Source organism: Candoia aspera, chromosome 3, assembly GCF_035149785.1.
Source record: "Candoia aspera isolate rCanAsp1 chromosome 3, rCanAsp1.hap2, whole genome shotgun sequence".
NCBI classification, from domain to species: Eukaryota; Metazoa; Chordata; class Lepidosauria; order Squamata; family Boidae; genus Candoia; species Candoia aspera.
In genome coordinates this window covers 52,852,586-52,877,026 of record NC_086155.1, presented here as the reverse complement: position 1 = coordinate 52,877,026, position 24,441 = coordinate 52,852,586, and the positions used below count along the sequence as shown (strand labels likewise).

The following is a 24,441-nucleotide window of genomic DNA, read 5'->3' as shown; positions in this document are numbered from 1 at the left end:
CTTAAATCACTTTCATTTCTATATAACAAAAAGATTTCATTGGGGTCTCTATATGTTTCTGGACTAGAGCTTCCATCTTTCACACCCAATAGAGATAATTACAAGGGATAATAGGAGTCACTATAAGTTATAGGGGAACCCTATAACTTCTAGAGCAATGTTTTTCAACCTCAACAACTTTAAGCTGTTTGGACATGGCTGACTGGGGAATTCTGGGAGTTGAAGTCCAACAGCTTAAAGTTGCTGAGGTTAAGAAGCACTGTTCTAGAGACTCAAGATTGGGAAGTACTGCTAGCAACATATGTCTTCTTTTCTTCTAACTCAGAACTAACTCAGAACCACTTGAGCTAACTCAGAACCACTTCTGATCCTTTCATCTTACTGGTCATGAGACTCCCATTCATTTGATACAAAATTTATATTAGACAATTTTACTATCATTTCAGCAAATTGAAATAGAAGATCTTAAAGTCAGAATGATCTCCATAATTTAACAGATTTTAATTGTAGTGTAAGGTAATGTTTTCTGGCCCTGGCCACCATCATGGAGTCTTACATGATGAATAAAATGCCATTTGCTTATCTATTCCCTGCCTTTCAAGTTCTCTGCTTGCCAATTCTTGAAGTTACTGAACATTTTTCAGAGTCTTACAAAAACTTGTCAATAGGGCTAATTCTAGTTTAGGCTGTAAGCCACTAGGAGTCATTTTTGTTGAATCCAGCAGTGTATGAACACAATAAAAAAATATTTGGCACCATTTTAACATCCCCTTTGTGCTATGCCTACTTGCCTCTAAGTCTCGAGAAACAACTTCAAGTAACAATATAATTATTTTAATGTCTTATTTCTCAGATGATCTATGGCTGAAGTGACTCACAGGAATTGTATCCTATCATCACCCACCCATTTATCAAATCCTCAGGGCATTTTACTCACTTGGTACCCCTGACACCAGACGTAATGGCCGCAGCACTCGAAATGCTCTCAGAGCTTTGACATCAAAACCGCCTTGCCCACTAAGAAGCGCGCTTTCCATTAAACTGATTCTCTCCAGGATCACTGTGAAGACCCTTCAGAAGAAATGAAGAGTGAAAAGGTACAGGTGGGAATAATGTAGAAGTCACTGGAGGTAGCTAAAGCATTAAAAGTTAGCTTATATAGATGAAAGATTTTCCTCCAGTAGAGGCAATAGAATTTTGCTGTTATGTTTTCCTCTGGAAACTGTAGCTGCTTTATGGGGGATATTCTACATCATGTCACCCAGGTTATCAGATCTTGTTCAACCAAAGATTGTTTTGATGAAGTAGCAAAAATGGCCTGATCTGCACAGTAGAAGGCTGTACTGCAAAAATATGTAGCTGTAATGTGTTTTCCATGTGATAGTGGCTTTATAGGAAAAAAGGTAGCAGAGGCAGCTGTTTATTGTTTGTTTGTGTTCTGTGTTAAGCTAAATGACTGATGTAGAAAGTGACCAGCCATATCCATCTTTGTGGTACACAGATGAGGGATTTGATACAGAATGTATATACTGTTTTGCTTTTTGTTGGAGCAGGCATTGAATTGGGATGATTTTGTACTGGAGCTCCCATCACCAATGGATGGGGAGGGCGGCTGCTCTCCAGTGACAGCCAGAATCCCCAGCCTGGGAACTGAGCAGGAAAAAAGGAGCTTCCCATGGGATTTGGCTGACCCACAAAGGCAAGGGATTTCCACTGCATGATTCTCTTGTGGCTAGAAAAACCCTTGCTCAGATTTAAAGTTATCTGCTAAAACAGGAGAATATACAGCTTGCTATTCCTTCCTGTATGTATGCATTTATAGGTAAGTAGGTCAACCTTTATTATGATCTTTGACCAACATGTGTTGGTCACAAAATATAAATAAAATATACACACAAAATATACCTTAAAATGGCAATTAATAATGTACTTTATGTGTGTGTGCCTTCAGGTCAGTGTTGATTCCTGGCAATTGCCTGGACAAGCCCCTGCAGTTTTCTTGGCAAGATTTCAGAAGTGATTTGCCATTGCCTCCTTCCTAGGGCTGAGAGAGAGTGACTGGCCCAAGGTCACCCAGCTGGCTTTGTGCCCAAGGCTGGACTAGAACTCACAGTCTCCCGGTTTCTAGCTTGGTGCCTTAACCACTACACCAAACTGGCTCTGATTGACAATAATAAAAAGCTTCAAATGAGCAAATGCTATAGAATCAAGCTGCAGGAGAAAAAAACTAATGAAGCAATCTGGGAAACCGTTCATTGGAGGTAAACACCAATTAAATTATTTGTTAATAACTTACAGTGTATTATGCAATTTTTCAACAATAAGCTCCTTTCAGACATTTTTACTCTACATGGTACTCCCTCCACCACACAGAGACTTGAATAAAATGACTTTGTTTACCCCAAAAAGACAATTGTAAAATCCAGCACATTCCAGCCGTTTCGGAGGTAAGCATCTGCATGGAATAGAAACCCATAGGCAATTATCTTTAGCATTGCCTCAATGGCAAATACTATCAGAAAGAAGTATTCTAGCTTCTCCTGCAAGATACAGAAAGAAGAAGGGAAAGATGTACAATATTAGTAATATACATGATAGTTTCATTTAGATTGCTTGCATACCTTGCTGCTTGAAAAATAATATTCATTGTTTCTTCAGTCATTGTTTTGGCCCTCGAAAGGCATAAGCTTGTGAGTCCTTCCAAAATGTCCAAGTTCTTTGCCTAAGCCAGTTCACACATTAACTTCTGTGCCTGTCTCCCTCATAAGAATGTAAGCCCACCCCACACATTTTAGCCAGAGCACCTGTGTCGTATTTGGTATATGTATATTTAAATGTATTAATGTTCTGCTGCTAAAATCCTAATTCCCCACACTTTTTATAGTATTATAGCACATGGAAAATGTTAAGATTGAATACACTGAATATAGCTCCAGGCCTTTCTTTCATCTCATCTGTGGATCTTTCCTTTTATATATGGCATAGCAAGTATTATACAACGCTATTGCTATTACGCAATGGCAAATATGATTTAGTTTCTTTTTTAATAAGTCAGAAAATGCATTGTCCATTTAGCTTTCTCCCATGGAAAACAAATGCAAATGCCAGTGTTTATTATCAACACTTGTTTTACAAATCAACAAAGACCATGTCTGGGTGTCACACATATGAACAAGCTGAATGCCAGGCTTTTGTACTCCTCTAGTGTAGTTGCAAGCAGAAACCTTTTCTTCCATTTCCATCTCATCCACACTGACAAACTTGGTTTATTATAGTTAACAGAATACAATATAAAGATGAAACAGTAAACAGCAATTAATAGAAAGTGGAAAAAAACTTTTTAATAACCATACTGGAGGATGATGGTTTAATATGAGACCATAGCCATCAGGATTTTATTATATTTGGTAGTTTTTAAAATGGTTTTAGTCTATATTTTATATTGGAATTTTATTATATAGTTATTGTTTTATGTTGTACACTGCCCAGAGTCCCTCCGTTTGGAGGAGATGGGTGGTGACAAATTTGATAAATAAATAAAATAATGTAACATGGAGACACAGCCAAAGCATCTTGTGTTACCTTAAAGATTGCTAGATATTGTAGACTATGCTTTCAATAAGATCATAGGGCTTTTTAAAAAAACTATTTTATTTATTTAATGACCTAGCAGATCGTACAATGTGATATTAATTATACATTTAATCATATGAAAATGTTACGGTTGCATATACTGTATGTATGACAATCTTAAATACAGGTAGTCCCCAGCTTAAGGACAGGTTCCATTCCCGAGGTCTGCCCTTAAGCTGACTTTGTACGTAAGCTGGAACAGTATTATGTATACAATGACATCTCTATAGCATGTTTTTACAGTTTAAATCCAGTCAACAATGACATCATGATTTTACATCAGCCTTAAATTCCAGCTAAATAAAAAGCACCATCCTGCTGTAAAATACTTTCTGATCCAAATTAACAGTGAATCTTGTTATGAAAAATAGGAATAGAAAATAGTAAAAACAAAACTCAGCTGACATAGCATACTAGAATTAATTGCGCTTTCAATCAAACTACTCAGACGTACATACTAATGTATCTCATAACCTATTTCTGTGGCAGAAGAAAAGACCCCCAAAAGCAGCAAAATAGAAATTTTGGTGGCACAAAAAATGTTCTCTTTTTTTTAACAGATTAAGTTCTAAAATAGGTGCATTTATCTAAGCTGTTTAATTCTAAGGCTAGTAGATCTGGGCTGCAAGAGTCTGGACAATCACTAGATAACAACACAAGGGATACAGAAACTCTTCTCCCCCAAAGTGGTAGTCCAACTTACTCACCTATTATGAGGAGCTTCCCCAAAATACGTTTTTTAATTGATCCTGCCCAATCTGCTCACTACAATATCCCTTGTGCTCTTGGGGCTGAGATTATTAATTTTAAAAAGCATAGCCTTCTAGATCCCTCCAATTGCCCTATTCCCATGACAAGTATTCTCAAACTGTGTTCCATATACAACTCTCAGATGACCTCCCCCCGGCAAAAAAAAGTTGCAGAAAGTCAACACTTCCAGGAAGGAACCAAAGCAAATTTGCTTTTGTGTTTTTGTAGGGAAACCAATGGACTCCATTGCCTTTTGAGTATTGAGTCAGTGCGGATTTCTGGCAGAAATGGAAGGAGTTGTGACATGGAAGATGTCAGCCAAGGAAAGAGTAGCTGGCTAACCTGAAGCCAAGTCCATTTTCAACCACTCAGTGCTTCAGGTGACTCTACTGGCAGCATGTTCCTAATTAATATTCCCTAGTACAGTGACTGCAGACATCCTCTCTGGACCCCAGTTCCCGCCACAGACTGCTTTGGCCTTCTTTCAGCTGCAATTTTCAATCATCCTACATCCCCCTTAGGATTGCCAGGGCCTTTTTCAGGGCTTGGCAAGTTTCAGCTTGAAGCTGTAGCTGACACTGATGAGCAGCGCGAAGGTGTAGTGAACTAATTCCCAGGGAAAAAAGTCTGCTAAACAGTCAATTATACAGTAGTTTTAGCTATTCAACAGTTTGAATTACAGCAGGGCAGAGAGGTGTGTCATGAGTGCCGTTGAGCTGAAGACATCAGCGCAATGGCACACATGACAATAACAAGGAAACAGGGGAAGGGGCTCAAGATAAGTAGCCATCAACTTACAAAGACTAAAGAACAAGATACAATGGCTAAGCGGATCGCGAGGCACACCCAAGCTGTTAGCGCTGGCGCAACGGAGATCGCCCAGCTGACAGCAATCACCGGAGGAATAGGGAAACTGATGATGGGCGATCCCGGAGCGCCAGCGGGGCCTCGCAACCCCTCACCTACCGGCAAGACAGCATGTTGGACAAAGGGGGGGTGACGTAACCGCGAGTGAGGGGGCGCTGACCGGCGCGGGGTATTTAAACCCCGCACCGGCGCGCTCCTGTCACTCTCAGCTTTTTTCTACCACTGTATCTACACTACGAATAAACCAGAGCCTGCTTCAACGGAACCAGTGTCTGTGTGTTACTCGGAGGTAGGCAGCGCATGACATAAAGCTGAGAGTCACAAACTCAGCCTCGCCGAGCCCCACCGGACGACAACGAGCCGCGGGAAGAGTAGACGGCGAGAAGACCAGGAACGATGAGGCCGGCGCGACGCGGACAAGGGGGGCGAGCCGCACGGCAAGAAGCAGAGGAGGACCGATCGAGGCCAGAGGCACCGCGGACTCCCGGAGCCATGGACGCCCACCCAGCCCAACCCGAGCCTCAGCTCCAACCCCAAGGGAAGATGACGACGGAGGCAACCCGGCCACGGGAGGGAGCAACATACCTCCCGAGACCAGCGGAGAACCCCGCGCCCCACATCGCACCCCAGCCACGGGCGTGGAGCGGCAGCCCATCGGCGGTAAGCACGGGGGAGGACGAAGAAGCAACCCAGCCGACGGCGGAGGAAGCGGACCAACGGTCGGGAGTGCCTGAACCCCACCGGCGACCCACCCCCGCCGACGCACCGATGGAACCGGCCCCAGCGGCGGCGCGGATCGCAGACGGGGACGCACAAGCTAGACTCGCGGCCATGGAGACCCAACTGAAGGAACTCCGGACCATGCTTCAGTCGTTGATGTCCCCCGCACCGCCCAACGACGTCCCCGCACAGGTCCACACCCTGAGCGAGGCGCCGAACTCCCACGGGCCAGATGATGGTCAACAAACGGCCCAGGCGGACGACGCCACAGACCGGGAAGTGAGAGGAAGGGGCTCGCAAAACGCCCGGGCCCCAAAGGACTTCCCCATCTTCTTTGATGGGAACCCCGCGAAACTGTCGTTCTTCATCACGAACGCCAGGGAGTTCATGGGGACGCACGGACACTCCTATGACTCCGAAGCAGACAAGATCGCAGCCGTGGCGATCAAACTACAAGACCGGGCGGCGGACTGGTACGTCCAACTGTACGAGTCCAGCTCCCCCGCCCTCGCCAACTTCCACGCCTTCATCAACGAGATGAAGAGCTACTTTGAGGACCCACTAGCCAAAGTGAGGGCGAAAAGCGCACTCCAAAGACTTAAACAGGGCGCACGCACTGTCCCGGACTACGCCCTCGAGTTCAAAGCCCTCGCGGGGAAGGTCAACGACTGGTCCGAGACCACCCTGCTGGAAATGTTCAAAAGGGGGCTCAACCGCGACGTACTCCAATGGGCCCTCTACCGCAACGACCCAGAGACTCTACACGGGTGGATCCACCTCGCGGGGAAAGCAGAACACGCGCACCGCACCTTCCTCATGACAACGCCGGAAGACACGACCAACACCTGCCAAAAGGTACCCGCGCCACACGTGGGGACGGGCGGTCCCACATACCCAAGGAAGAAATTTAATCGCGGGCCCTGCGGGAGGTGTGGAAAACTGGGGCACAAGACGGCAGATTGCTTCGCCAACCGACCGCCGGCCAGTGTGCCTAAACCCGCCCCGAAAGCTAGCCTCAAACCACCTAACCCGCCACCGCCCCCTCACCGCCGAATGACCGGAGCCACAGCGACACCAGAGGAAGGCTGGGACACCTACTGGGGGGGAGAGGACGCCGTAGACCCAGACCAGCCGGCGGGAAACGCTCCCCGCCTGCCCTGAAATGCGTTGCGAGGCAGGCGGTGGGACAGCAGCGCGGACCACCTCGACGGAACGGCGAAAGCTCCGTTATAATGGCGGCAATCAAACTCTCTGCCGGCAACAGAGCCACCACGGCCGCGGCACTAGTGGACTCGGGTGTAATGATTGCCTATTCCAATAAAAGGAGTCTCATCAGTAATTACTAGAGAAAACTAATTTATTGAATGAATAGTATGCAAAGTACGAAGAAAGCTGAGAATGAGCAAAAGCGCGCCAATTACAAACTTAAAAAGCCTTGCTCCCGTTGCGAACCCTCCCCTCAGGCTAGCATAGCAACCACCCACCCCAGATGCTAGCAACCGTTAGAATCGGCCTGAGAAAGTAACCTTGAACAGCAGAGATAACCCAAACATACATTCCAGAAGATCACAAGTCAGCACAAAGGAAATTTACCAGCGTGGCCAGGCAGGCACGCAACTGCAGATATGACATGTGAAACGTTACGAGGAACCATAAACATCGGAACGGGAACATGACATACCGCCCCCCCCACAAAGAAAAAAAACTTAATTGTTAAGGCGCAGGTTTATCAGGGTAAGCAGCATGAAACTGAGCAACCAAGTGGGGAGAGCGCACATGTTGTGCAGGGACCCACTCTGGATGAGAGAAATGCTTCCAGCGAATCAGATATTGCAGAGTGGAATGGAAACGTCTAGAGTCTAGTATTTCCTTGACTTCGAAATGTTGTTGACCATCAATCATTATGGGGGGAGGTGCAGGCGGCTCAGGATGCCAATGGGTAGACTCCACGAATGGTTTAAGCAAACTGCAATGAAAAACAGGGTGTAAGCGCTTGAGATTGTGAGGTAAGTCCAACTTAAAGGTAACAGGATTAATCTGAGCAACAATAGGAAATGGACCTATGAACTTGGGCGCCAGTTTTTTGGATGGTTGAGGGGATTTGATGTATTTGGTGGAAAGGTATACTCTATCCCCTATTTGAAAAAGAGGTTGTGGTGCCCTTTTTTCGTTGGCATGTCGTTGATAAGTGGCTTGAGCATCGGCTAAAGCTTGCTGTAGTTTTGGCCAGGAATCTGCCAGTTGTGAGGCCCAATCGGTCGGGGAGGTGGGCGAAGTAGACGGTGGAGGCAATTCAGGAATAGGGACAAAGTCATGGCCAAATACAGTACGAAAGGGCACCGCCCCAGTACTTTGATGCACAGCATTATTGTAAGCAACTTCAGCAAATGGCAGGAGGTCTACCCAGTTGTCTTGTTGATAATTAACAAAAGCACGTAAATATTGCTCTTGTCCTTTTGGTGATCTGCACGGTCGGAAACAGCGAGGAATACACCGGCTTGGCTGGGGCTGGTGGCGACCCATACAAGGGTCCCTCCGTCTTCTTGACTACCACTGACTTCACTGCCTTCTCCGTATCGCAACTGGAATCCGTTGCCTCGGAGAGGTCATCCGACCCTGGCGTGAGAGTCCCCTCTCTCCGCGGTCCCATGGGCTCTTGTTCCCCACCTCTGGAGAGCTGACTTTCCCCCGAGCCGGTGGTTGAGGTTGGGGCAGTTTCAGTCATCGCTAATTAAACTCCTCACAGGAAACTGGATGGATGCTAGCAGACTGATATTAAAGATTCTCAGCTTTATGTAATGATTGCCTATTCCAATAAAAGGAGTCTCATCAGTAATTACTAGAGAAAACTAATTTATTGAATGAATAGTATGCAAAGTACGAAGAAAGCTGAGAATGAGCAAAAGCGCGCCAATTACAAACTTAAAAAGCCTTGCTCCCGTTGCGAACCCTCCCCTCAGGCTAGCATAGCAACCACCCACCCCAGATGCTAGCAACCGTTAGAATCGGCCTGAGAAAGTAACCTTGAACAGCAGAGATAACCCAAACATACATTCCAGAAGATCACAAGTCAGCACAAAGGAAATTTACCAGCGTGGCCAGGCAGGCACGCAACTGCAGATATGACATGTGAAACGTTACGAGGAACCATAAACATCGGAACGGGAACATGACATCGGGGTGCTTGAAAAACCTCATCCACCCCGACTTAGTCGCCAAACTCGACCTCCGCTGCTCCCCCCTCCCCACGCCGCTGGCATTCCACCAGCTGGACGGCTCAACAGCGGGAGGGAAACCAGCCACAATGCAGACCGAGCCGGTCACCCTGCAAATGGGCACTCACACCGAACGCACATCGTTCGTTGTCACCCACATCGGACGACCCATTGCAGTCTTGGGAATGCCATGGCTCGCGACAAACAACCCGCGCATTGACTGGGAGACCCGCACCTTCACATTTGGCGACGGCGAGTACCGGGCGCCAGTTCCGGCGGGCAGAACCAACCCCACTGTGGGACGAGCAGAGGCGACTACACAGGACAACGCAGCTACCACAGCAGACCTACCGGAACAATACGCTGACTTCTCCGAGGTCTTCGGAGAGGCGGAAGCTGACCAACTACCCCCCCACCGCAAGACGGACTGTCGGATTGACCTGCTGCCCGACGTCCCCTTACCTAGACCGAACATCTACTCGATGACCCCGAAGGAGATGGCAACCCTCCGGGAGTTCATCGATAAAAACCTAGAGAGGGGATTCATAGAGCCAGCATGCTCACCGGTCGGAGCCCCCGTCTTATTCCGGGAGAAGAAAGACGGCACCCTACGGCTCTGCACCGACTACCGGGGCCTAAACGCAGCTTCCCTGTCCAACAAATACCCCTTACCCCTGGTAAAAGATATGCTCGCCCACCTGTCCACGGGCAAGGTCTTCTCCAAGCTGGACCTTCGCGAGGCGTACTACCGCATCCGAATCAGGGAGGGGGACGAATGGAAGACTGCGTTCAACTGCCCCCTAGGTGCCTTCCAGTACAAAGTGCTGCCGTTCGGACTCGCGGGGGCCCCGGGGGTGTTTATGCAGCTCATCAATGAGGTCCTGCATGAACACCTGTTCAAAGGGGTCCTCGTCTACATAGACGACGTCCTTATCTACACTAAAACGCACGAGGAACATGTGACCCTAGTCAGACAAGTCCTCGATAAGCTCAGAAGGGCGCAGCTCTATGCCAAACCCGCAAAGTGCGAATTCCATAAAGCGCGCCTAGACTACCTGGGGTACTGAATCTCCGGAGACGGCATAGAAATGGACCCCGCAAAAGTCGAGGCGGTGCTGAACTGGGAACGCCCCCGCAACAGACGCCAACTCCAGAGCTTCCTCGGCTTCGCGAATTTTTACAGATCATTCGCCCGGGGGTTCGCGGAGATAGCCCTCCCCCTAACGGACCTCCTCAAAACCAAAGGGGTGGGGGACACCCGACGCGCCAAGAACCCGGGCACAGTATTGAATTGGACTCCCGCGTGCCAGACCGCATTCAATAAGTTGAAAGCGCTGTTCACCACAGAGCCAATCCTCGCGCACCCGGACCCAGAACGGCCGTTCGTGGTCCAAGCCGACGCCTCAGACTTCTCCCTGGGGGCCATCCTACTCCAAAAGGACCCCACAGGACTCCTGAAACCATGCGCCTACCTGTCGAGGAAATTCTCCGAGACAGAAAGGCGATGGCACGTCTGGGAGAAGGAAGCCTTCGCGGTAAAATCGGCGCTGGAAACATGGAGACACCTACTCGAAGGAGCCGCCCAACCATTCGAGGTCTGGACCGACCACCGGAACCTCGAGGCCCTCCGAACGCCCAGACGCCTCAGCCCAAAACAGGTCCGATGGGCCCAATTCTTCAGCCGCTTCAACTTCCAGCTGAAGTTCATGCCGGGTAAAAAGAACTTCCTGGCTGACGCCCTTTCCCGACTGCCCCAAGACGAAGAGCCCGCCCCAGACACCATTGGGACGGTCCTATCCGCTTCTCAACTGGGGATGGCCGTGACCACCCGGAGCGGCGCTCGGAAGCAGCTCGACTCCATGGCGCAACCGACGGCGGGACAACCTGTGACCAGACGACGCCAACCGCAACTACCAGGGGGGATACGCACGGACCTCGCCACCGCCCTCAAAACCGACCCCTGGTTCCTGGCAAACCCCGACAAGGTAACGATGGCACAGGACCTGGCATGGGGGGAAGGCAGAATCTATGTCCCGGACTCGCAACGCCAAGCGATCTTGCATAGATCCCACGACGCGAAGCAAGCGGGACACTTTGGGTTCCTTAAGACCCTGCACCTAACAAGGTGTCAATTCTGGTGGCCCGCGCTAAGACGGGACGTGAAAGCTTACGTAGCATCCTGCCCAACGTGCGCCAGAGCCAAACGGGCACCAGGCAAACCCTCGGGGCTTTTACAACAGGTGGCAGAACCCTCCCGCCCATGGGAGGAAATCTCCATGGATTTTATAGTGGACCTCCCACCCAGCCAGAAGAAAACGGCCATTTGGGTGGTGAAAGACTATTTTTCTAAACAGGCCCACTTCATCCCCTGCACATCGGTCCCATCCGCACAACAACTAGCCAAACTCTTCCTCATCCACGTGTACAGGTTACACGGATGTCCCGCACGTGTGGTGACCGACAGAGGCACACAATTCACTTCTAAATTCTGGCGGGCCTTCCTAAAGCTGACGGGGACCCAACAGGCCCTATCCACTGCCTGGCACCCCCAGACGGACGGAGCCACAGAGGTCCTCAATGCCACCCTAGAACAATTCATACGCTCATACACCAACTACCATCAAGATGACTGGGCCGAACTGCTCCCGTTCGCCGAAGTCGCATACAACAACGCCGTTCACATGAGCACGGGGAAAACTCCGTTCGAGGTAGTCTCGGGGAGTGACTTCATCCCCATACCGGAGCTACCACAACCCCCGGAACCCCAGGTGGACGCTAGCGACTGGGGATGGAAGATTGCGGAATCGTGGCCAATAATCACGGCAGCGCTGAAGGAAGCACAGGCGGCCTACAAAGAGCAGGCCGACAAGCACCGGCGCCAACAACCGACGTTCCAGGCTGGGGATATGGTCTACCTATCCACCAAATTCCTAAAGTCGCCCCAACCCTCGAAAAAACTGGGGCCTAAGTACATCGGGCCGTTCCGAGTCACGCAGATAGTGAACCCGGTGGCAATACGCTTGGACCTGCCACACAACCTACGGAGACTCCACCCGGTATTCCACACCAGCCTCCTGAAACCGGCAACTACCTCCCAATGGCACCCAAGCACGCCACTGCCCTCACCGGTGATGATCGACGGCCAACATCACTTTGACGTAAGGGACATACTCGACTCCCGCAGGCAACGGGGAACTTTACACTATTTGGTCAGGTGGAAACACTTCGCCCACCCAGAATGGGTGGCAGCGCACAACGTTAACGCGCCTGACCTGACCCGGGCTTTTCACCGGGCGTACCCCGACAAGCCTAAGGCGAGACTAGCAAACCGGCACCTGCATACCCCCTCCCCCGCGGGCCCCCCCCGCCTACCGTGCCCCAAGGGAAAGGGCCCCCCCAAGCCCGCGACTTGGGTGGACCTCCCCCCCCGGGACTCACCCCCCCGCCCCGGGCCCACGAGGCAGTGACAAGCGGTTGCCAGCACCCTCCCCCCGTCCCGGGCCCACGGGGGAGTGGCAATCAAGTTAACAGTGCATCCTGGGGGCAACGCCCAGGAGCACACATAACAAAGGCAACGCACTTAGAATAAAAATAAGGGCCCTACCTGGAGCTGATAAGCACCTGACCAGCCACGCCTCTCTCCTCGTCGAACTGAGCCAAACAAACAGGGTGTGGCCGGAGCATGCGCACGCCCAGGGTGTGACCGGGGCATGCGCACTGAGAACACACCCTAGAGGGACACGTGGTAGAGGGCGGAACAAAGGGAGGGGCGAAAACACTCCGGCGGGGAATTCAAAAAAAAAAAAAAAAAAAAAACCATTTTGACAGCTCTCCTGAAAAAAAAAAAAAAAAGAAAACCAGAAAGCCGGGGGGGGGGGCACTATTCGGACAGGGGGCAGTATGTCATGAGTGCCGTTGAGCTGAAGACATCAGCGCAATGGCACACATGACAATAACAAGGAAACAGGGGAAGGGGCTCAAGATAAGTAGCCATCAACTTACAAAGACTAAAGAACAAGAGACAATGGCTAAGCGGATCGCGAGGCACACCCAAGCTGTTAGCGCTGGCGCAACGGAGATCGCCCAGCTGACAGCAATCACCGGAGGAATAGGGAAACCGATGATGGGCGATCCCGGAGCGCCAGCGGGGCCTCGCAACCCCTCACCTACCGGCAAGACAGCATGTTGGACAAAGGGGGGGTGACGTAACCATGAGTGAGGGGGCGCTGAACGGCGCGGGGTATTTAAACCCCGCACCAGCGCGCTCCTGTCACTCTCAGCTTTTTTCTACCACTGTATCTACACTACGAATAAACCAGAGCCTGCTTCAACGGAACCAGTGTCTGTGTGTTACTCGGAGGTAGGCAGCGCATGACAGGTGCTTGTCATTTCTAATCATCTCTTTAGTGACTGTTACCAGAAACTTAACATAGAAGGAAAGTAGGCACAATCTGGCAATAATGTAGAAGGAAAGTAGGCACAATCTGGCAATAACTGGGGAGAGTTAAGGATGAGACATTGATTTCTTTTCTCTGCTATCTCCCTCTCCCAGTAAGGAGGGCTTTTTGTGATGGCTTTTTAACTGCTAGACACTCTGAGTCAACATTCCCAGGAACTCCATGGATCCTAATTTGGCTCTCTCGGCTGAGTTGCTGGGCAGATCATTAGCATGCATCTTGGATATTAAAGGTCCCTTGGGCCTTTAATAGCTTGCATAGCATTGTTGGTCACTGGTGCACACTCTGCTCATCCCTTCTCCATTTCAATGTTCCTAAGGAATCAAGTGGGTGCTTCCAGATGTGAATATCTTTTCTTCCCGAAAAGTGCTAAATCCTCATAGTGCTCATAAGCGATTGGTTGACACCCAACAAACCAGGTAATTATGGTTCAGAGTTACAGCTCTGGTTTAGCATGATTATGTCACTGTGTTTCATTTTTTTGGAGGTGATGGTGATGGTGGAACATCATCAGTTGTTCCTGTCTAATGTTTCATTGTAATTCATCTTCCATTACCCATCCATTTCAATGTGTCAGTGTAACAGCCTGAATTTGGATCCCTACATACTTTCTACTCTGCTGTTTTTTTCATTGCATCCCATCCCTATATTCATTCCAGATATTTTGAGTCCTTCTATTATGATATTGTAACACAAGTGTTCCAGTGTTTTGTCACAATACATATGCTGATATCTGAAGCAAAACCTTTAATAGCAGGTCTCATAGACACACTTTGTACAGATTAGTGTATGAAAGGGATGTTCCAAGAGAGCACTGTTTGGGAGATAATCTCTAGACCAGCTCTGTGCAACTTTTTTCTTGTCTCAAAATCACTGTTGTCATATGAGCAGGAGACTACTTCAAGTATCTGAAGGCATCGTCCTTCCATACAAAGATGGTGTAGCTATTCTGTATGGCACAGAAAATCAGGCACCTTAATGCTAAGGACAGTGGGCAATAAATTGATGTGTAGTCTTCAGCATGAGAATCCAAATGCAAGATTCCCTTTCATTAAATCCCCCAAATTAAATCTCTCCAACTTGTAGAATTCAGCCATGTTTTTCTTTTTTTAATCTACATTTGCAGGTAACTCCCCATCTCTGTATATACCTATGAAAATGTTATTTCTACACTGAACAGGAAAGATGAGAAGATAAGCAAAGACAAAGCACAGAACACATTTCCAAGTGGAAAACCTTAGCCTACTTTGCAATTCAAGAAACCTTAGCTTATTTTGCAATTAAAAAAAAAAAGTATACAAGCAGTTATGTAAAATATCTGCACACCTGCTCACAAAAGCTAGTGAACAAGGGAAGGCTGGGATCAAGGGGCAATGAACGCTACTGCAGATGGTAAAACCACCAATGGTCCCCCACCCCCAAAGGCATACAAGAATAAAGTACCATGGATCATTGCATCTTTCGACAAGGCATTTCTATTCCAGGTCTTTCTAGCTAGATGGTTTACTCCTAAGGCAGAGAGAGAGAGAGAGGTTTGATGGCTAGATATGACAGTGTTGCCTAAGTGCTTCATGAAATTGCCTTGAGGAATTCTGGTCAGTTCACATAGTTAAAGGTCCCTCTGGAACGGCCCTTGTGTCAGATAGCTTTAGCAATAACCAGAGTTATTGTATATTATTGTATATTGTATACTATACTGTTGTATAGTAACCATTTAGAAAGCTATCCCACTGTCAGAGTCAAGCCTGCCTCTGACTCAGAAAGCGAACCCCCTTCTGAGTCAGAGGAGGAAATAGAAACTTACTGGGCTGAAACCGGGAAAACGAAACTCGAAGAGGAGCCAGCAGCGCAGGAAGAGTCCAAGGCACTGATTGGCCAGGATTTGCGGGAGGATTCAAATCCTCCAATCAGTGTGCTCCAACGACGGGCAGAAAAGTGCATGAAGGAGAAGGCAGCCCGATTGGCTGCAGAAGGGTCCAGGAGCGCGAAGGATCGGGATAAAAGGCAGACGCACGAAGAGCAAGCTGCCAGAGACAACCGATCCTCCAAGCCTGCAGATTCAGTGGACGAGTCCTTACCTGCGTCAGAGACAGCATCTGTTGCCGAAGAGGAACCAGTGCCTTTGCTCCACTCTGAGGAGGACTTGAAACCTGCTTCTGCTGCCACCGAGGATTCTTCATTAGCCGTGCCCAGCGATCTCAGCCTTGCATCCAGCCTTGAAACTTCGTGGTCTTCCACACAGCGTCCTTGTGCCTTTGATCCTCAGTTCCGCGGAGTGCCTTCAGTGCAGTTTTACCATGCTATGTATACTCAGCTTTGGTCCGGAGTGTCACACCTATCTTGTTGTGAACTCGTTTCCCAGCCTTGCTCCAAGTCTCCGAGAATCCAGCCTAGCCCAGGGCTTCCAGCCGAGTCTAGCCTTGCTCCAAGTTCCCAGCCTTGCTCCAAGTCTCCAGTTCAGAAAATCCAGCCTAGTTCAGGGCTTCCAGCCTTGCTCCGAGTTCCAGTCTTGCTCCTAGTCTCTGACCTAGTCCAGAAATTCTAGTCAAGTCCAGCCTCATTTCCAGTTTGTAGTCTTGCTTTGAGACTCCAGTTACCGGCTTCCAGTTTGAGACCTGCGTCTTCAGCTAAAGCAGCACCTCACGCCCCAGTCTCCTCCAGCCTCCCAGTTCCAGTTAGAAGTCCTGTTCCGCTGCCTTGTTGTGACTCAGTTTGGCTTCTTGAACCCAACACTTTGTATATCAAGGACTTATTTATTGTAAATAGTTATTTAATAAAGAGTGTTTTTGATATTACTCTGCCTGGTTGCATAGTCTGAACAGGACACCCACTCTGAGAATGTTAGTCAAAATGCATTCAAATTGCCCAGAATCCTTTATGCAAACAGAATATCATTTAAGAAGGTTGCTCATAGACCCCTTATAAGACTCTCTTATGCATGCTCTCTCTGTCACACATACCCACACACATACCCAAACTCATACATTGGAAACTGCAGTTTGCAATGGAAACCAATATCTCTAAGCATTAAAAAGAAAACACAAAAATGATCTTTAGAAATCCTCCAACCTTTCCTTCATTTTTACATGCATGCAGTTCAGATACAAACATTTGAACCTGTTTCCTTCTCTCCTAACTGGAAGGAAATACCATTCTATTTCCTCCTACCCCAAAGAATAGTCCATTCTTCAGCACTCTTTAGAGCAGTGTTCCTCAACCTCAGTGACTTTAAGATGTATGGACTTCAACTCCCAGAATTTCCCAGCCAGCATAGGTTAACAGTGGCAGAAAAAGGGGTGAAAGGTGTCATTCTGGTAGGCAAGATATAGGAGTGACTTACGAGTCTGGAATTTACTTTGTTGGTATCATCTTCAGGCATGGGCAGGTAGATAGCCAGTGCAATACAGTTGGCAAAGATAGTTAACAGGATGATGGTCTCAAAGGGCCTAAAGATGCTTGTTAAGGAACATCAGGTTAGACTGTATAGTTTTTGGGCACAGACTGTAATAATAATAGGAATAACAGTAAATAATAGAAACAATAATAATGTGTTAGTTCATCCTTCCATATCCTAGTGCTTACCACTTGTGTTAGCCATTCTTGCTGAGGATTCTGGGAACTGTAATTCAAATATCCGGAGGACAGAATGTGTTATAAAAGTCTACACTGGCACACATGTTAGACCATAACCTTGGTGGTTGATAACAAACACTCATTAATGAGGATTGTAGACCGAGCAAAAGATATATGCAGAAGATAGTAAGACTATTAACAGTACTCTTTGTCAAATGCTGTTGCATAAAACTCTTCTGTTTTTTAGTATTTAAGTAAAAAGTAAAGACTGACTTGAATTGAGCTCAACTGCTAGTGACTTCATGGACACAACCCTGTAGTTTCCTTGGCAATGATATGGAAGTCGGTTGCCATTGACTTCTTCTAGGATGTTTTTTGAAGTTCCCAGTCTTTCCCCAGGGAACACTTGGAGATTTTTAGTGGTTCCCCCATCCAGATACTAATCATGTCTTACCCTGCTTAGCTTTGCAGGGGATTATCCAATTAAGTGCTGCCTGTGGCTGTGGCTTTGGTTTTTAAACTATCTTAAAATTATGTATTTTGTACTGTGAAAATGATACTGTGGAAAGAGCATCCTAATTAACACTCAGAGGTGTTGGAGTAGATGATGATCCTCAGCTACACTGGAATCCAACACACTTTAGTTTAGCAGCCCTCTGAAAGGTTATTTTCCTGGCTGGGGCAAAAGCACCTCCGATCTATGATAAAATATTTTCTGACTGCAACATAGTTTATTAGCTGCAGGCATGTGAGGTTCTTGGAGATGCATACAATGTAACTTGATGCAAAAAGCTTTCTCTAATTCTGTCTTACTCTCACACACATTTTCACTGTCCTATTATTTGTTTGTCATGAGAGATCTCTTGGCCTTCGGGGTGATATATGTGGTTTCTCTCCACATCAAAGAGGTAAGGACTCATTCCTACCCTAGAGTCTCAGCATGGCGCATAGGCTGGGTGTACAATAGACAAGTGCACATGGTAAATAATGAGACAAATCCAACCATAAATGAAATGGTGGCTGGTAGGACTGTAGTGCATTCTCAGATATGAATCTAAATTTGCTTAAAACTATTTGTTGTCAATTTATAATACTTGGTGGGTGACTTCCACATGTGTTCTGACTGTGACCCCAAACATTCCCAGCCAGCAGGGTTATGGCTGGCAGATTCATAGTTAAGCATCAGATTGGGGCAGCATAAAAATTAGTATATTAGAAAATAAATAACATAGTAAATAAGTATTTCTTTCCTTAACAACTCTTCCATTTAAAAGGACTAAATTGAGTAGCTTTTCAAACAGATAAAAAAAGATTTCACTATTTAATTCACTACTTATGGCTCAGTGTCATATAGCTTTTTGTACCTATGAAGAAAGAAAAGAGAATTCTGAGATGTTAGGATATAGCATGTTGTGGTGTTGCCACGTGTCAGAAATGTAACATCACTCAGAAACAGAACTATGGCCAGCTAATTTAGCTGCAAAACTCCAGATGGCTGCGAGACACAGAACAAGCTTGCTGGTTCAGCAAAAAAAATATCTTTAGGGTCTATTGGACCCCTCAGAGAATATTTTTAAAAGTTAAGCTCTCCTTTTTTCTATGATAGAGAAATAGTAAAACTGAAAAGTTTGGTATATATGCTATGAGTATGTCTACTTGTAATTCCTTATTGGTTAGATATTTTTGCTATGATAAGCCAGATTTCCTAAGGTGGTTAAAGATGCTGATGTTTTGTTAAATTATATTCTGAAAATCTGGAAACTTAATCTGTGAGGAATTTGGAATATATTGTGCTTGGACTGTGACCAAAAAAAAAGTGATTAGGTACTCATGGAAGAATGCTTATATCCCAGACTCTAAATGCTGGCTTGATAAATTTGTCAACTCTCAGCCTTCAAATCAGCTTGGCAATATGGGAAGGCAATAGGATTCTGCATGGTCTATGATCAATTCATTGTTTAAAAATTGAATCACAACATTGAAAAATTGAATACATACATACATACATATATACAGGATGGGAGATCCCAAGGAAATCCCAGGCCAATTGGCCACAGGCTAGAACATCTTGCAAGAATACAATAGGAAACCACTGTTGTAGGCTTTTCATGAAATTACATGGATGGGTCCATGCAGTCACCAGGAGCCTGATTCAAGGAACTTTTAGGTAATGTAAAATATTACATTTTTTCCCTATAAGAAATATTATGCTTTGATAACAAAAGCTGTTAGCCTGAGAAGGATAAGAAAATAATTTAGGTCCCAGCGATCCCTGAAAATGCTGATTAAATAAAACACAAATAGTGACAAGGAAAGGAATTGATTGATGAAAAAATAAGAAAGGAAGAAGGGAATAAGTGTTAGAAGGTCAGGCATTGCCATGAATGGATGGGCAGATCAACATATAGAACATAAATTAATGTTCTGTTCTCATATTTTTTGATTTATCATTACAAAGTTCAGTACCATAAACTTGAGCTTAGAGAAACAGGAAAAATCAAACAGATATTGAGAAAATGAAAGTGAGAAATAGCATTTGCATTGGCCCAGGGAAGAAGGAATTGTTCAATTACATAAGCAAATCTGTAGTTTGTAGGAAGAAACCTAATGAAATGTGAACACCAAAACTATTATTTCCATGCTGTATATAATGTATATTTTTAATTTAGAAGGCTTATAAATTGGAGTCCTATAGTTGACTTCTCCAAAAATTCATCCATTCAGAATTTCAGTAACCGGGACCAAAGGAATCACGGTGTGCCTCCCTTTAAAAGAGGCAATGTTGTACCCACCAAATGAGCTCTAAGATTAGATTCTACATTCAGTGCAAACTGCTTGCTCACATGAAGAATGAAAACTAGGCACTATATCCATATGGCTAAATTAGGAGAAGAGACGGGTTAGAATAATTAGTAGAATGATGGACAGTGAAAGCACTGAGCAGCTGTGATAAAGGGAGAAATGGAGGCATACAAATCTGGTGTGTGTGAGGGATGTATACATGCTTTTGAGACACAGTGCTCCAAACAAGACATTTATCAGCCTATTGTCTTTCCTCATTCACAGAATATGCTTGGCAATCAAGATTTCTTTATCTATAATATTTGTATCTGCTCTTCTGGTTGCTCCTACAGCAGAACATCACTGCCTTCCACTTAGAATCCTCCCGGATTATGTTTCTTTAATCCTTTATATTTGCACAAGAGAAAGAATATGGTACGGACAAAAAGAGTGTCAAACTGTTGAATTATTTCAAAGCATCTTGCATTTGTATCACCACTGTCTTTTGGTTAAGTCCCCAAATTTCTGCCAACAGTCTCCAAATCAAGGTATGCAGCAGGATAAATTCATTGATATTACTTTTAAAATGACTTACTTAGGGTTATGTAGCCATCTTGAACTACTTGAAGCATTTCAGATCAATCTTGCAGAGGTATGCAACCTCATGCCCAGTGTATACTGACCATGTATACCTCCTTTAGGACTAGCTACATTCCCTCCCTCATGTGACGATTTCTAATAAGTTGCAGAACAAAACACTACTTTACTTCCAGCATCATCTTGATTTCCCAGGTTGCTTTTGGGCCCCATATAGACTCTACTGGCATTATTAGAAAGAAGGGAAATGTAAACTGGGGAAGTAGGAAGCATGTCCTGGAGGGCTAGAAGAAATAACAGGGACTAATCTCATGAAAATATCTTCCAATAAATAAATGATGTTTTGTAACTGACAGTAGCTACCATGGCAGGCATTTTGTGAATATGTAAGAATTTCCCTTCTAAAATCCCAGATGCTCTAAAAATTCCAGATGTATCCAGCAACTCCCAAATCCAAAAAGTTCTTTACCTGTGACAGAGATAATTATAGACTTTGGAGTTATTGTTTTACCAACATCTGGCAGGAAGTGAACTTTATATAGCCATACGTATGACTCTAGCTGTGAAGCACCTCATTTGATTTTTTCCTTATGTATTCCTATCTGTAAACTTTATTTTACAAATAAGAAGAAAGTATGCTGCAGTGACCAGCATCAGCCCCATTGAGCCTTAGCATGCTCAAACTGGTCCAGATGCTGATATCTAACCTGTTTATCATGGCATCCATCTGTTGTCACTCTCTAGGCATTAGCAGAATCACTGTTTCAAATACGGTGGGTTCACACATTACACTAAATCATGGATGGGCAACATCTGAGTGGCAGGGCCACAAGAGGTCATTATGATGCTACCAGAAGGACAGGGCTGGTTTCTTTTTTTTTTTTCCAGTTGGTTGCAGGGGTTGGGGACTGGGGTGGAAGTCACAAAGAAAGAAAGAAACAAGGAATATGAACAAGGAATATCCTAGGTCACATTCCCAATTGCATTCTAAGAGCTACAGTTAATTTGCCAATAATTTGCTAATATCCTATAGACTCATCTGCTGCAGTTTTCCACCTGATGAATTTTTTGCTGTTGGTTATCCATGGCTGGGCCAAGATTCTTCTTCTCTGAGAGAAGAACTGAACAATTCCCCACTTTCTCACCATACCAGATGCCTGAAAGATGTCATCACCTAGAATCAGTGGCCTCAGTGTTCAAATTAAATGAGAGTTTAAAGTCTGCTTGTTCTGCCACATTTTTTAATCCAAATATAGATAAGGAAAGGATAAAGTTCCATTTTCTTTCTTTTGTCTATTCTTTTACTAATATTAATATTTTGCCTTATTTCCATTTGTTTCATTGAAATAGTTTACTGAATGTACATTATATTCTGTGATTCACGCCAGTGTGACTGTTTTTCTGACTGCTAATCTGTTTTACGCGCTCAGTTTACCACAGGACTTCAGGAAGATCACCTCATCCAAACCTTTGCCCGTTTGCCTTATCCTTACAACCTTAGTCTAGATACATTTCATGTAATATGTCTTTACAAAGCCATCTCAGCCAGATTATAGTCCAACACAAAGACCGAGAGAGAATAAGAAACCATATAGCAGAAGGGCTTTCTCCATTCAGCAAACATTAGGATAAAATAACTCATGTGATGCAAGCAAGTGAATCAAATTGCTCAGGAACACCGTCATGGCTTTTCTTAAAAAAAGGACGTTGTATAATGATCAGTTAGATTTTGAATTAGAACAAGACTATCCTGCAGCCTTAGAGGGGAAAAGTGTTCATGTTTTAGCTAAGAACATTCCTGCTTAAGATTCACTGACCCCAGCCATTATACCCTCTAAGTTATAAAATCAGTTGAGGAGGGAGCCGGGAGCTATTTCTGAACTCAGCGTCATTCAGTGGAGGAGCCAGACAAATTAACCATCTCGACTGCATCCAGCTCTTCTGTTTCAAAATTGGTGTTTATGATTGTTCTAGAGAAATGAGAAATTACAACAGCTACCCTCCATCTGTGAATACCTGTTAGTATAATAATTCCTGAATTACACATCCTCTTGTCAGTTCAAGCCAGGATCAATACAAATGCTTTTCTCTTGAGTTCTTCCCTGTTTTTCGGTGACTGTCTTATTAGGGACAGGGGCCAGTGCCAAAATCAGCTCTGTTCCTGCATTTCTGGAGAACATAAACAGCATTTGGTCTATAGACCTTATCTATAGATCTTAGTCACAAAAGAGTTGCATTGTTAACCAATATTTCTCAGCCCTTTCTCTTTACCTTGGCTTCCTCCAAGTTTCAGTTGTTTACACCTGGTTGCCAGGCCCTGGGCCACACACAAATCATCCCAGAAGCTACCCCCACATTTCCCCCCAAAGGATACTTCCATTCCACAATGGCAATGCAGGCCTTCCGCACTGGGTTCTGGAGGGTGAGACACAGCAGAGAGCGGGATGGCCTGGGGGGAAGTTCCAGGGCAGCTTTCTTAGCCTTTTCCTTCTGTTGCTTCTTCTTCTGGCTATCCTCATGGGCAGACGTGGGCTCCATAATCACTCTTCCTCTTGCCTCCTTGAGTTGGACTTGTCTTGCCCCCTCTGCCTCTTTGTCCTGCAGCTAGGCCCCCTTCCCCAGCCCTGGGGCAGCTGAAGCCCCCTCTGGATCTCTTGCTTTGGTTGACCCAATCTTCTCAGTGTGGTGTGGGCTGCGGGGCTGGCAGTGGCCCTCCCCCAGACACAAGCACACCAAGCATGAGTTTATAATTAGCCATCAGCCTGGCTCCCAGGGCTGTCAGATTTCCTGAGACAGCAAAAGGGCCTCAGCAGCTGTTCCTTCTTCATACTTGATGCATTGGCATTTTTGAGCTACCAATCCAGGTCAGAGGAAGGGAGGCGGGCTTCTTCCATCAACTTAAAGTCAAATGGTTTTAATTCATATTAATTCATAAGTTAGGCCCTTCCCACCATCTTTTATCTTTAAGACCACACTAAACAAATAGCCTGAAATTGTCTCTGCCTAATAGCCAGACCCATAGTGAGCCAAGCAGATTCATAGTGAATACAATCTTCCCCAGAAATGCCCATAACTCATTGCTATTATGATAGAGTTTGAGGGTTAGGATATCAAACCCGCACCCCTTGTTCTAGGCAGGATCACTTTATCCTGGAAACACAGCTATCCAGTCTCTGAACGGAAACATCCGGGGAAGGGGAACTCACCACCTCTTTAGATAATTAATTCCACTGTTGAACTGCTCTTACTGTTAGGGAGTTTTCCTAACACTCAGTTTCAGCTTGCCTTTTTGTGACTTAAATACATTATTCTGTGTCCTGCACTCTGGGACAATGGAGAACAGATTATGGTTTTCTCTATGTAACATCCTTTCAGCTATTTGAAGAGGGCTAGATAACTAGGCTTAGACTCTCATACTTTGGGCACATCGTCAGGAAAGACTGATCTCTTGAAAAGGACATCATGTTTGGTAAAATTGAGGGCCAGTGGAAAAGAGGAAGACCTTCAGTGTGATGCATTGATACAATTACCACAACAATGGATGCAAACATTGGAACAGTCAGGCACATGGTGCAAGACCGAACAGCATTTCGTTCTGTTCTACATAGGGTCGCCATGAGTCGTAAACGACTCGACTGCAACTAACAACAACAAATACCCTTTCTCAGTCTTCTAGGGTTGAGATTGATAGCAAAGAGGGAATATCACTGTTCTGTGAAAAAGTTTAAATCTTCATGGCCAGGTAAATTACATCCCAGGTTATTAGAGGAAGCAGCCAAACCCTTATGCATTATCTGTCTGAAATGCTAGAAAGCAGGTAAAATACCAGACAACAGGAAGAGGGCAAA

The 24,441-nt window shown here is 45.8% G+C and overlaps 1 protein-coding gene across 2 annotated transcripts in view; it reads right to left on the bottom strand.

Moving 5' to 3' along the window:
- Positions 1-23,365, bottom strand: part of CACNA1S (calcium voltage-gated channel subunit alpha1 S) — an 83,422-nt gene extending 60,057 nt beyond the window's left edge. Inside the window, exons 1-4 of one of the 2 annotated variants that reach the window (XM_063297695.1) lie at positions 22,968-23,365; positions 16,983-17,088; positions 2,401-2,540; positions 938-1,071 (exon numbers count right to left, since the gene is read on the bottom strand). In XM_063297695.1, the coding sequence (XP_063153765.1) occupies positions 938-1,071; positions 2,401-2,540; positions 16,983-17,088; positions 22,968-23,131 (544 nt within the window). In that variant the 5' untranslated portion in view covers positions 23,132-23,365. The remainder of the gene's footprint in view (positions 1-937; positions 1,072-2,400; positions 2,541-16,982; positions 17,089-22,967) is intronic. The other variant, XM_063297697.1, reaches the window with a different exon arrangement.
- Positions 23,366-24,441: the final 1,076 nt, after the last annotated feature.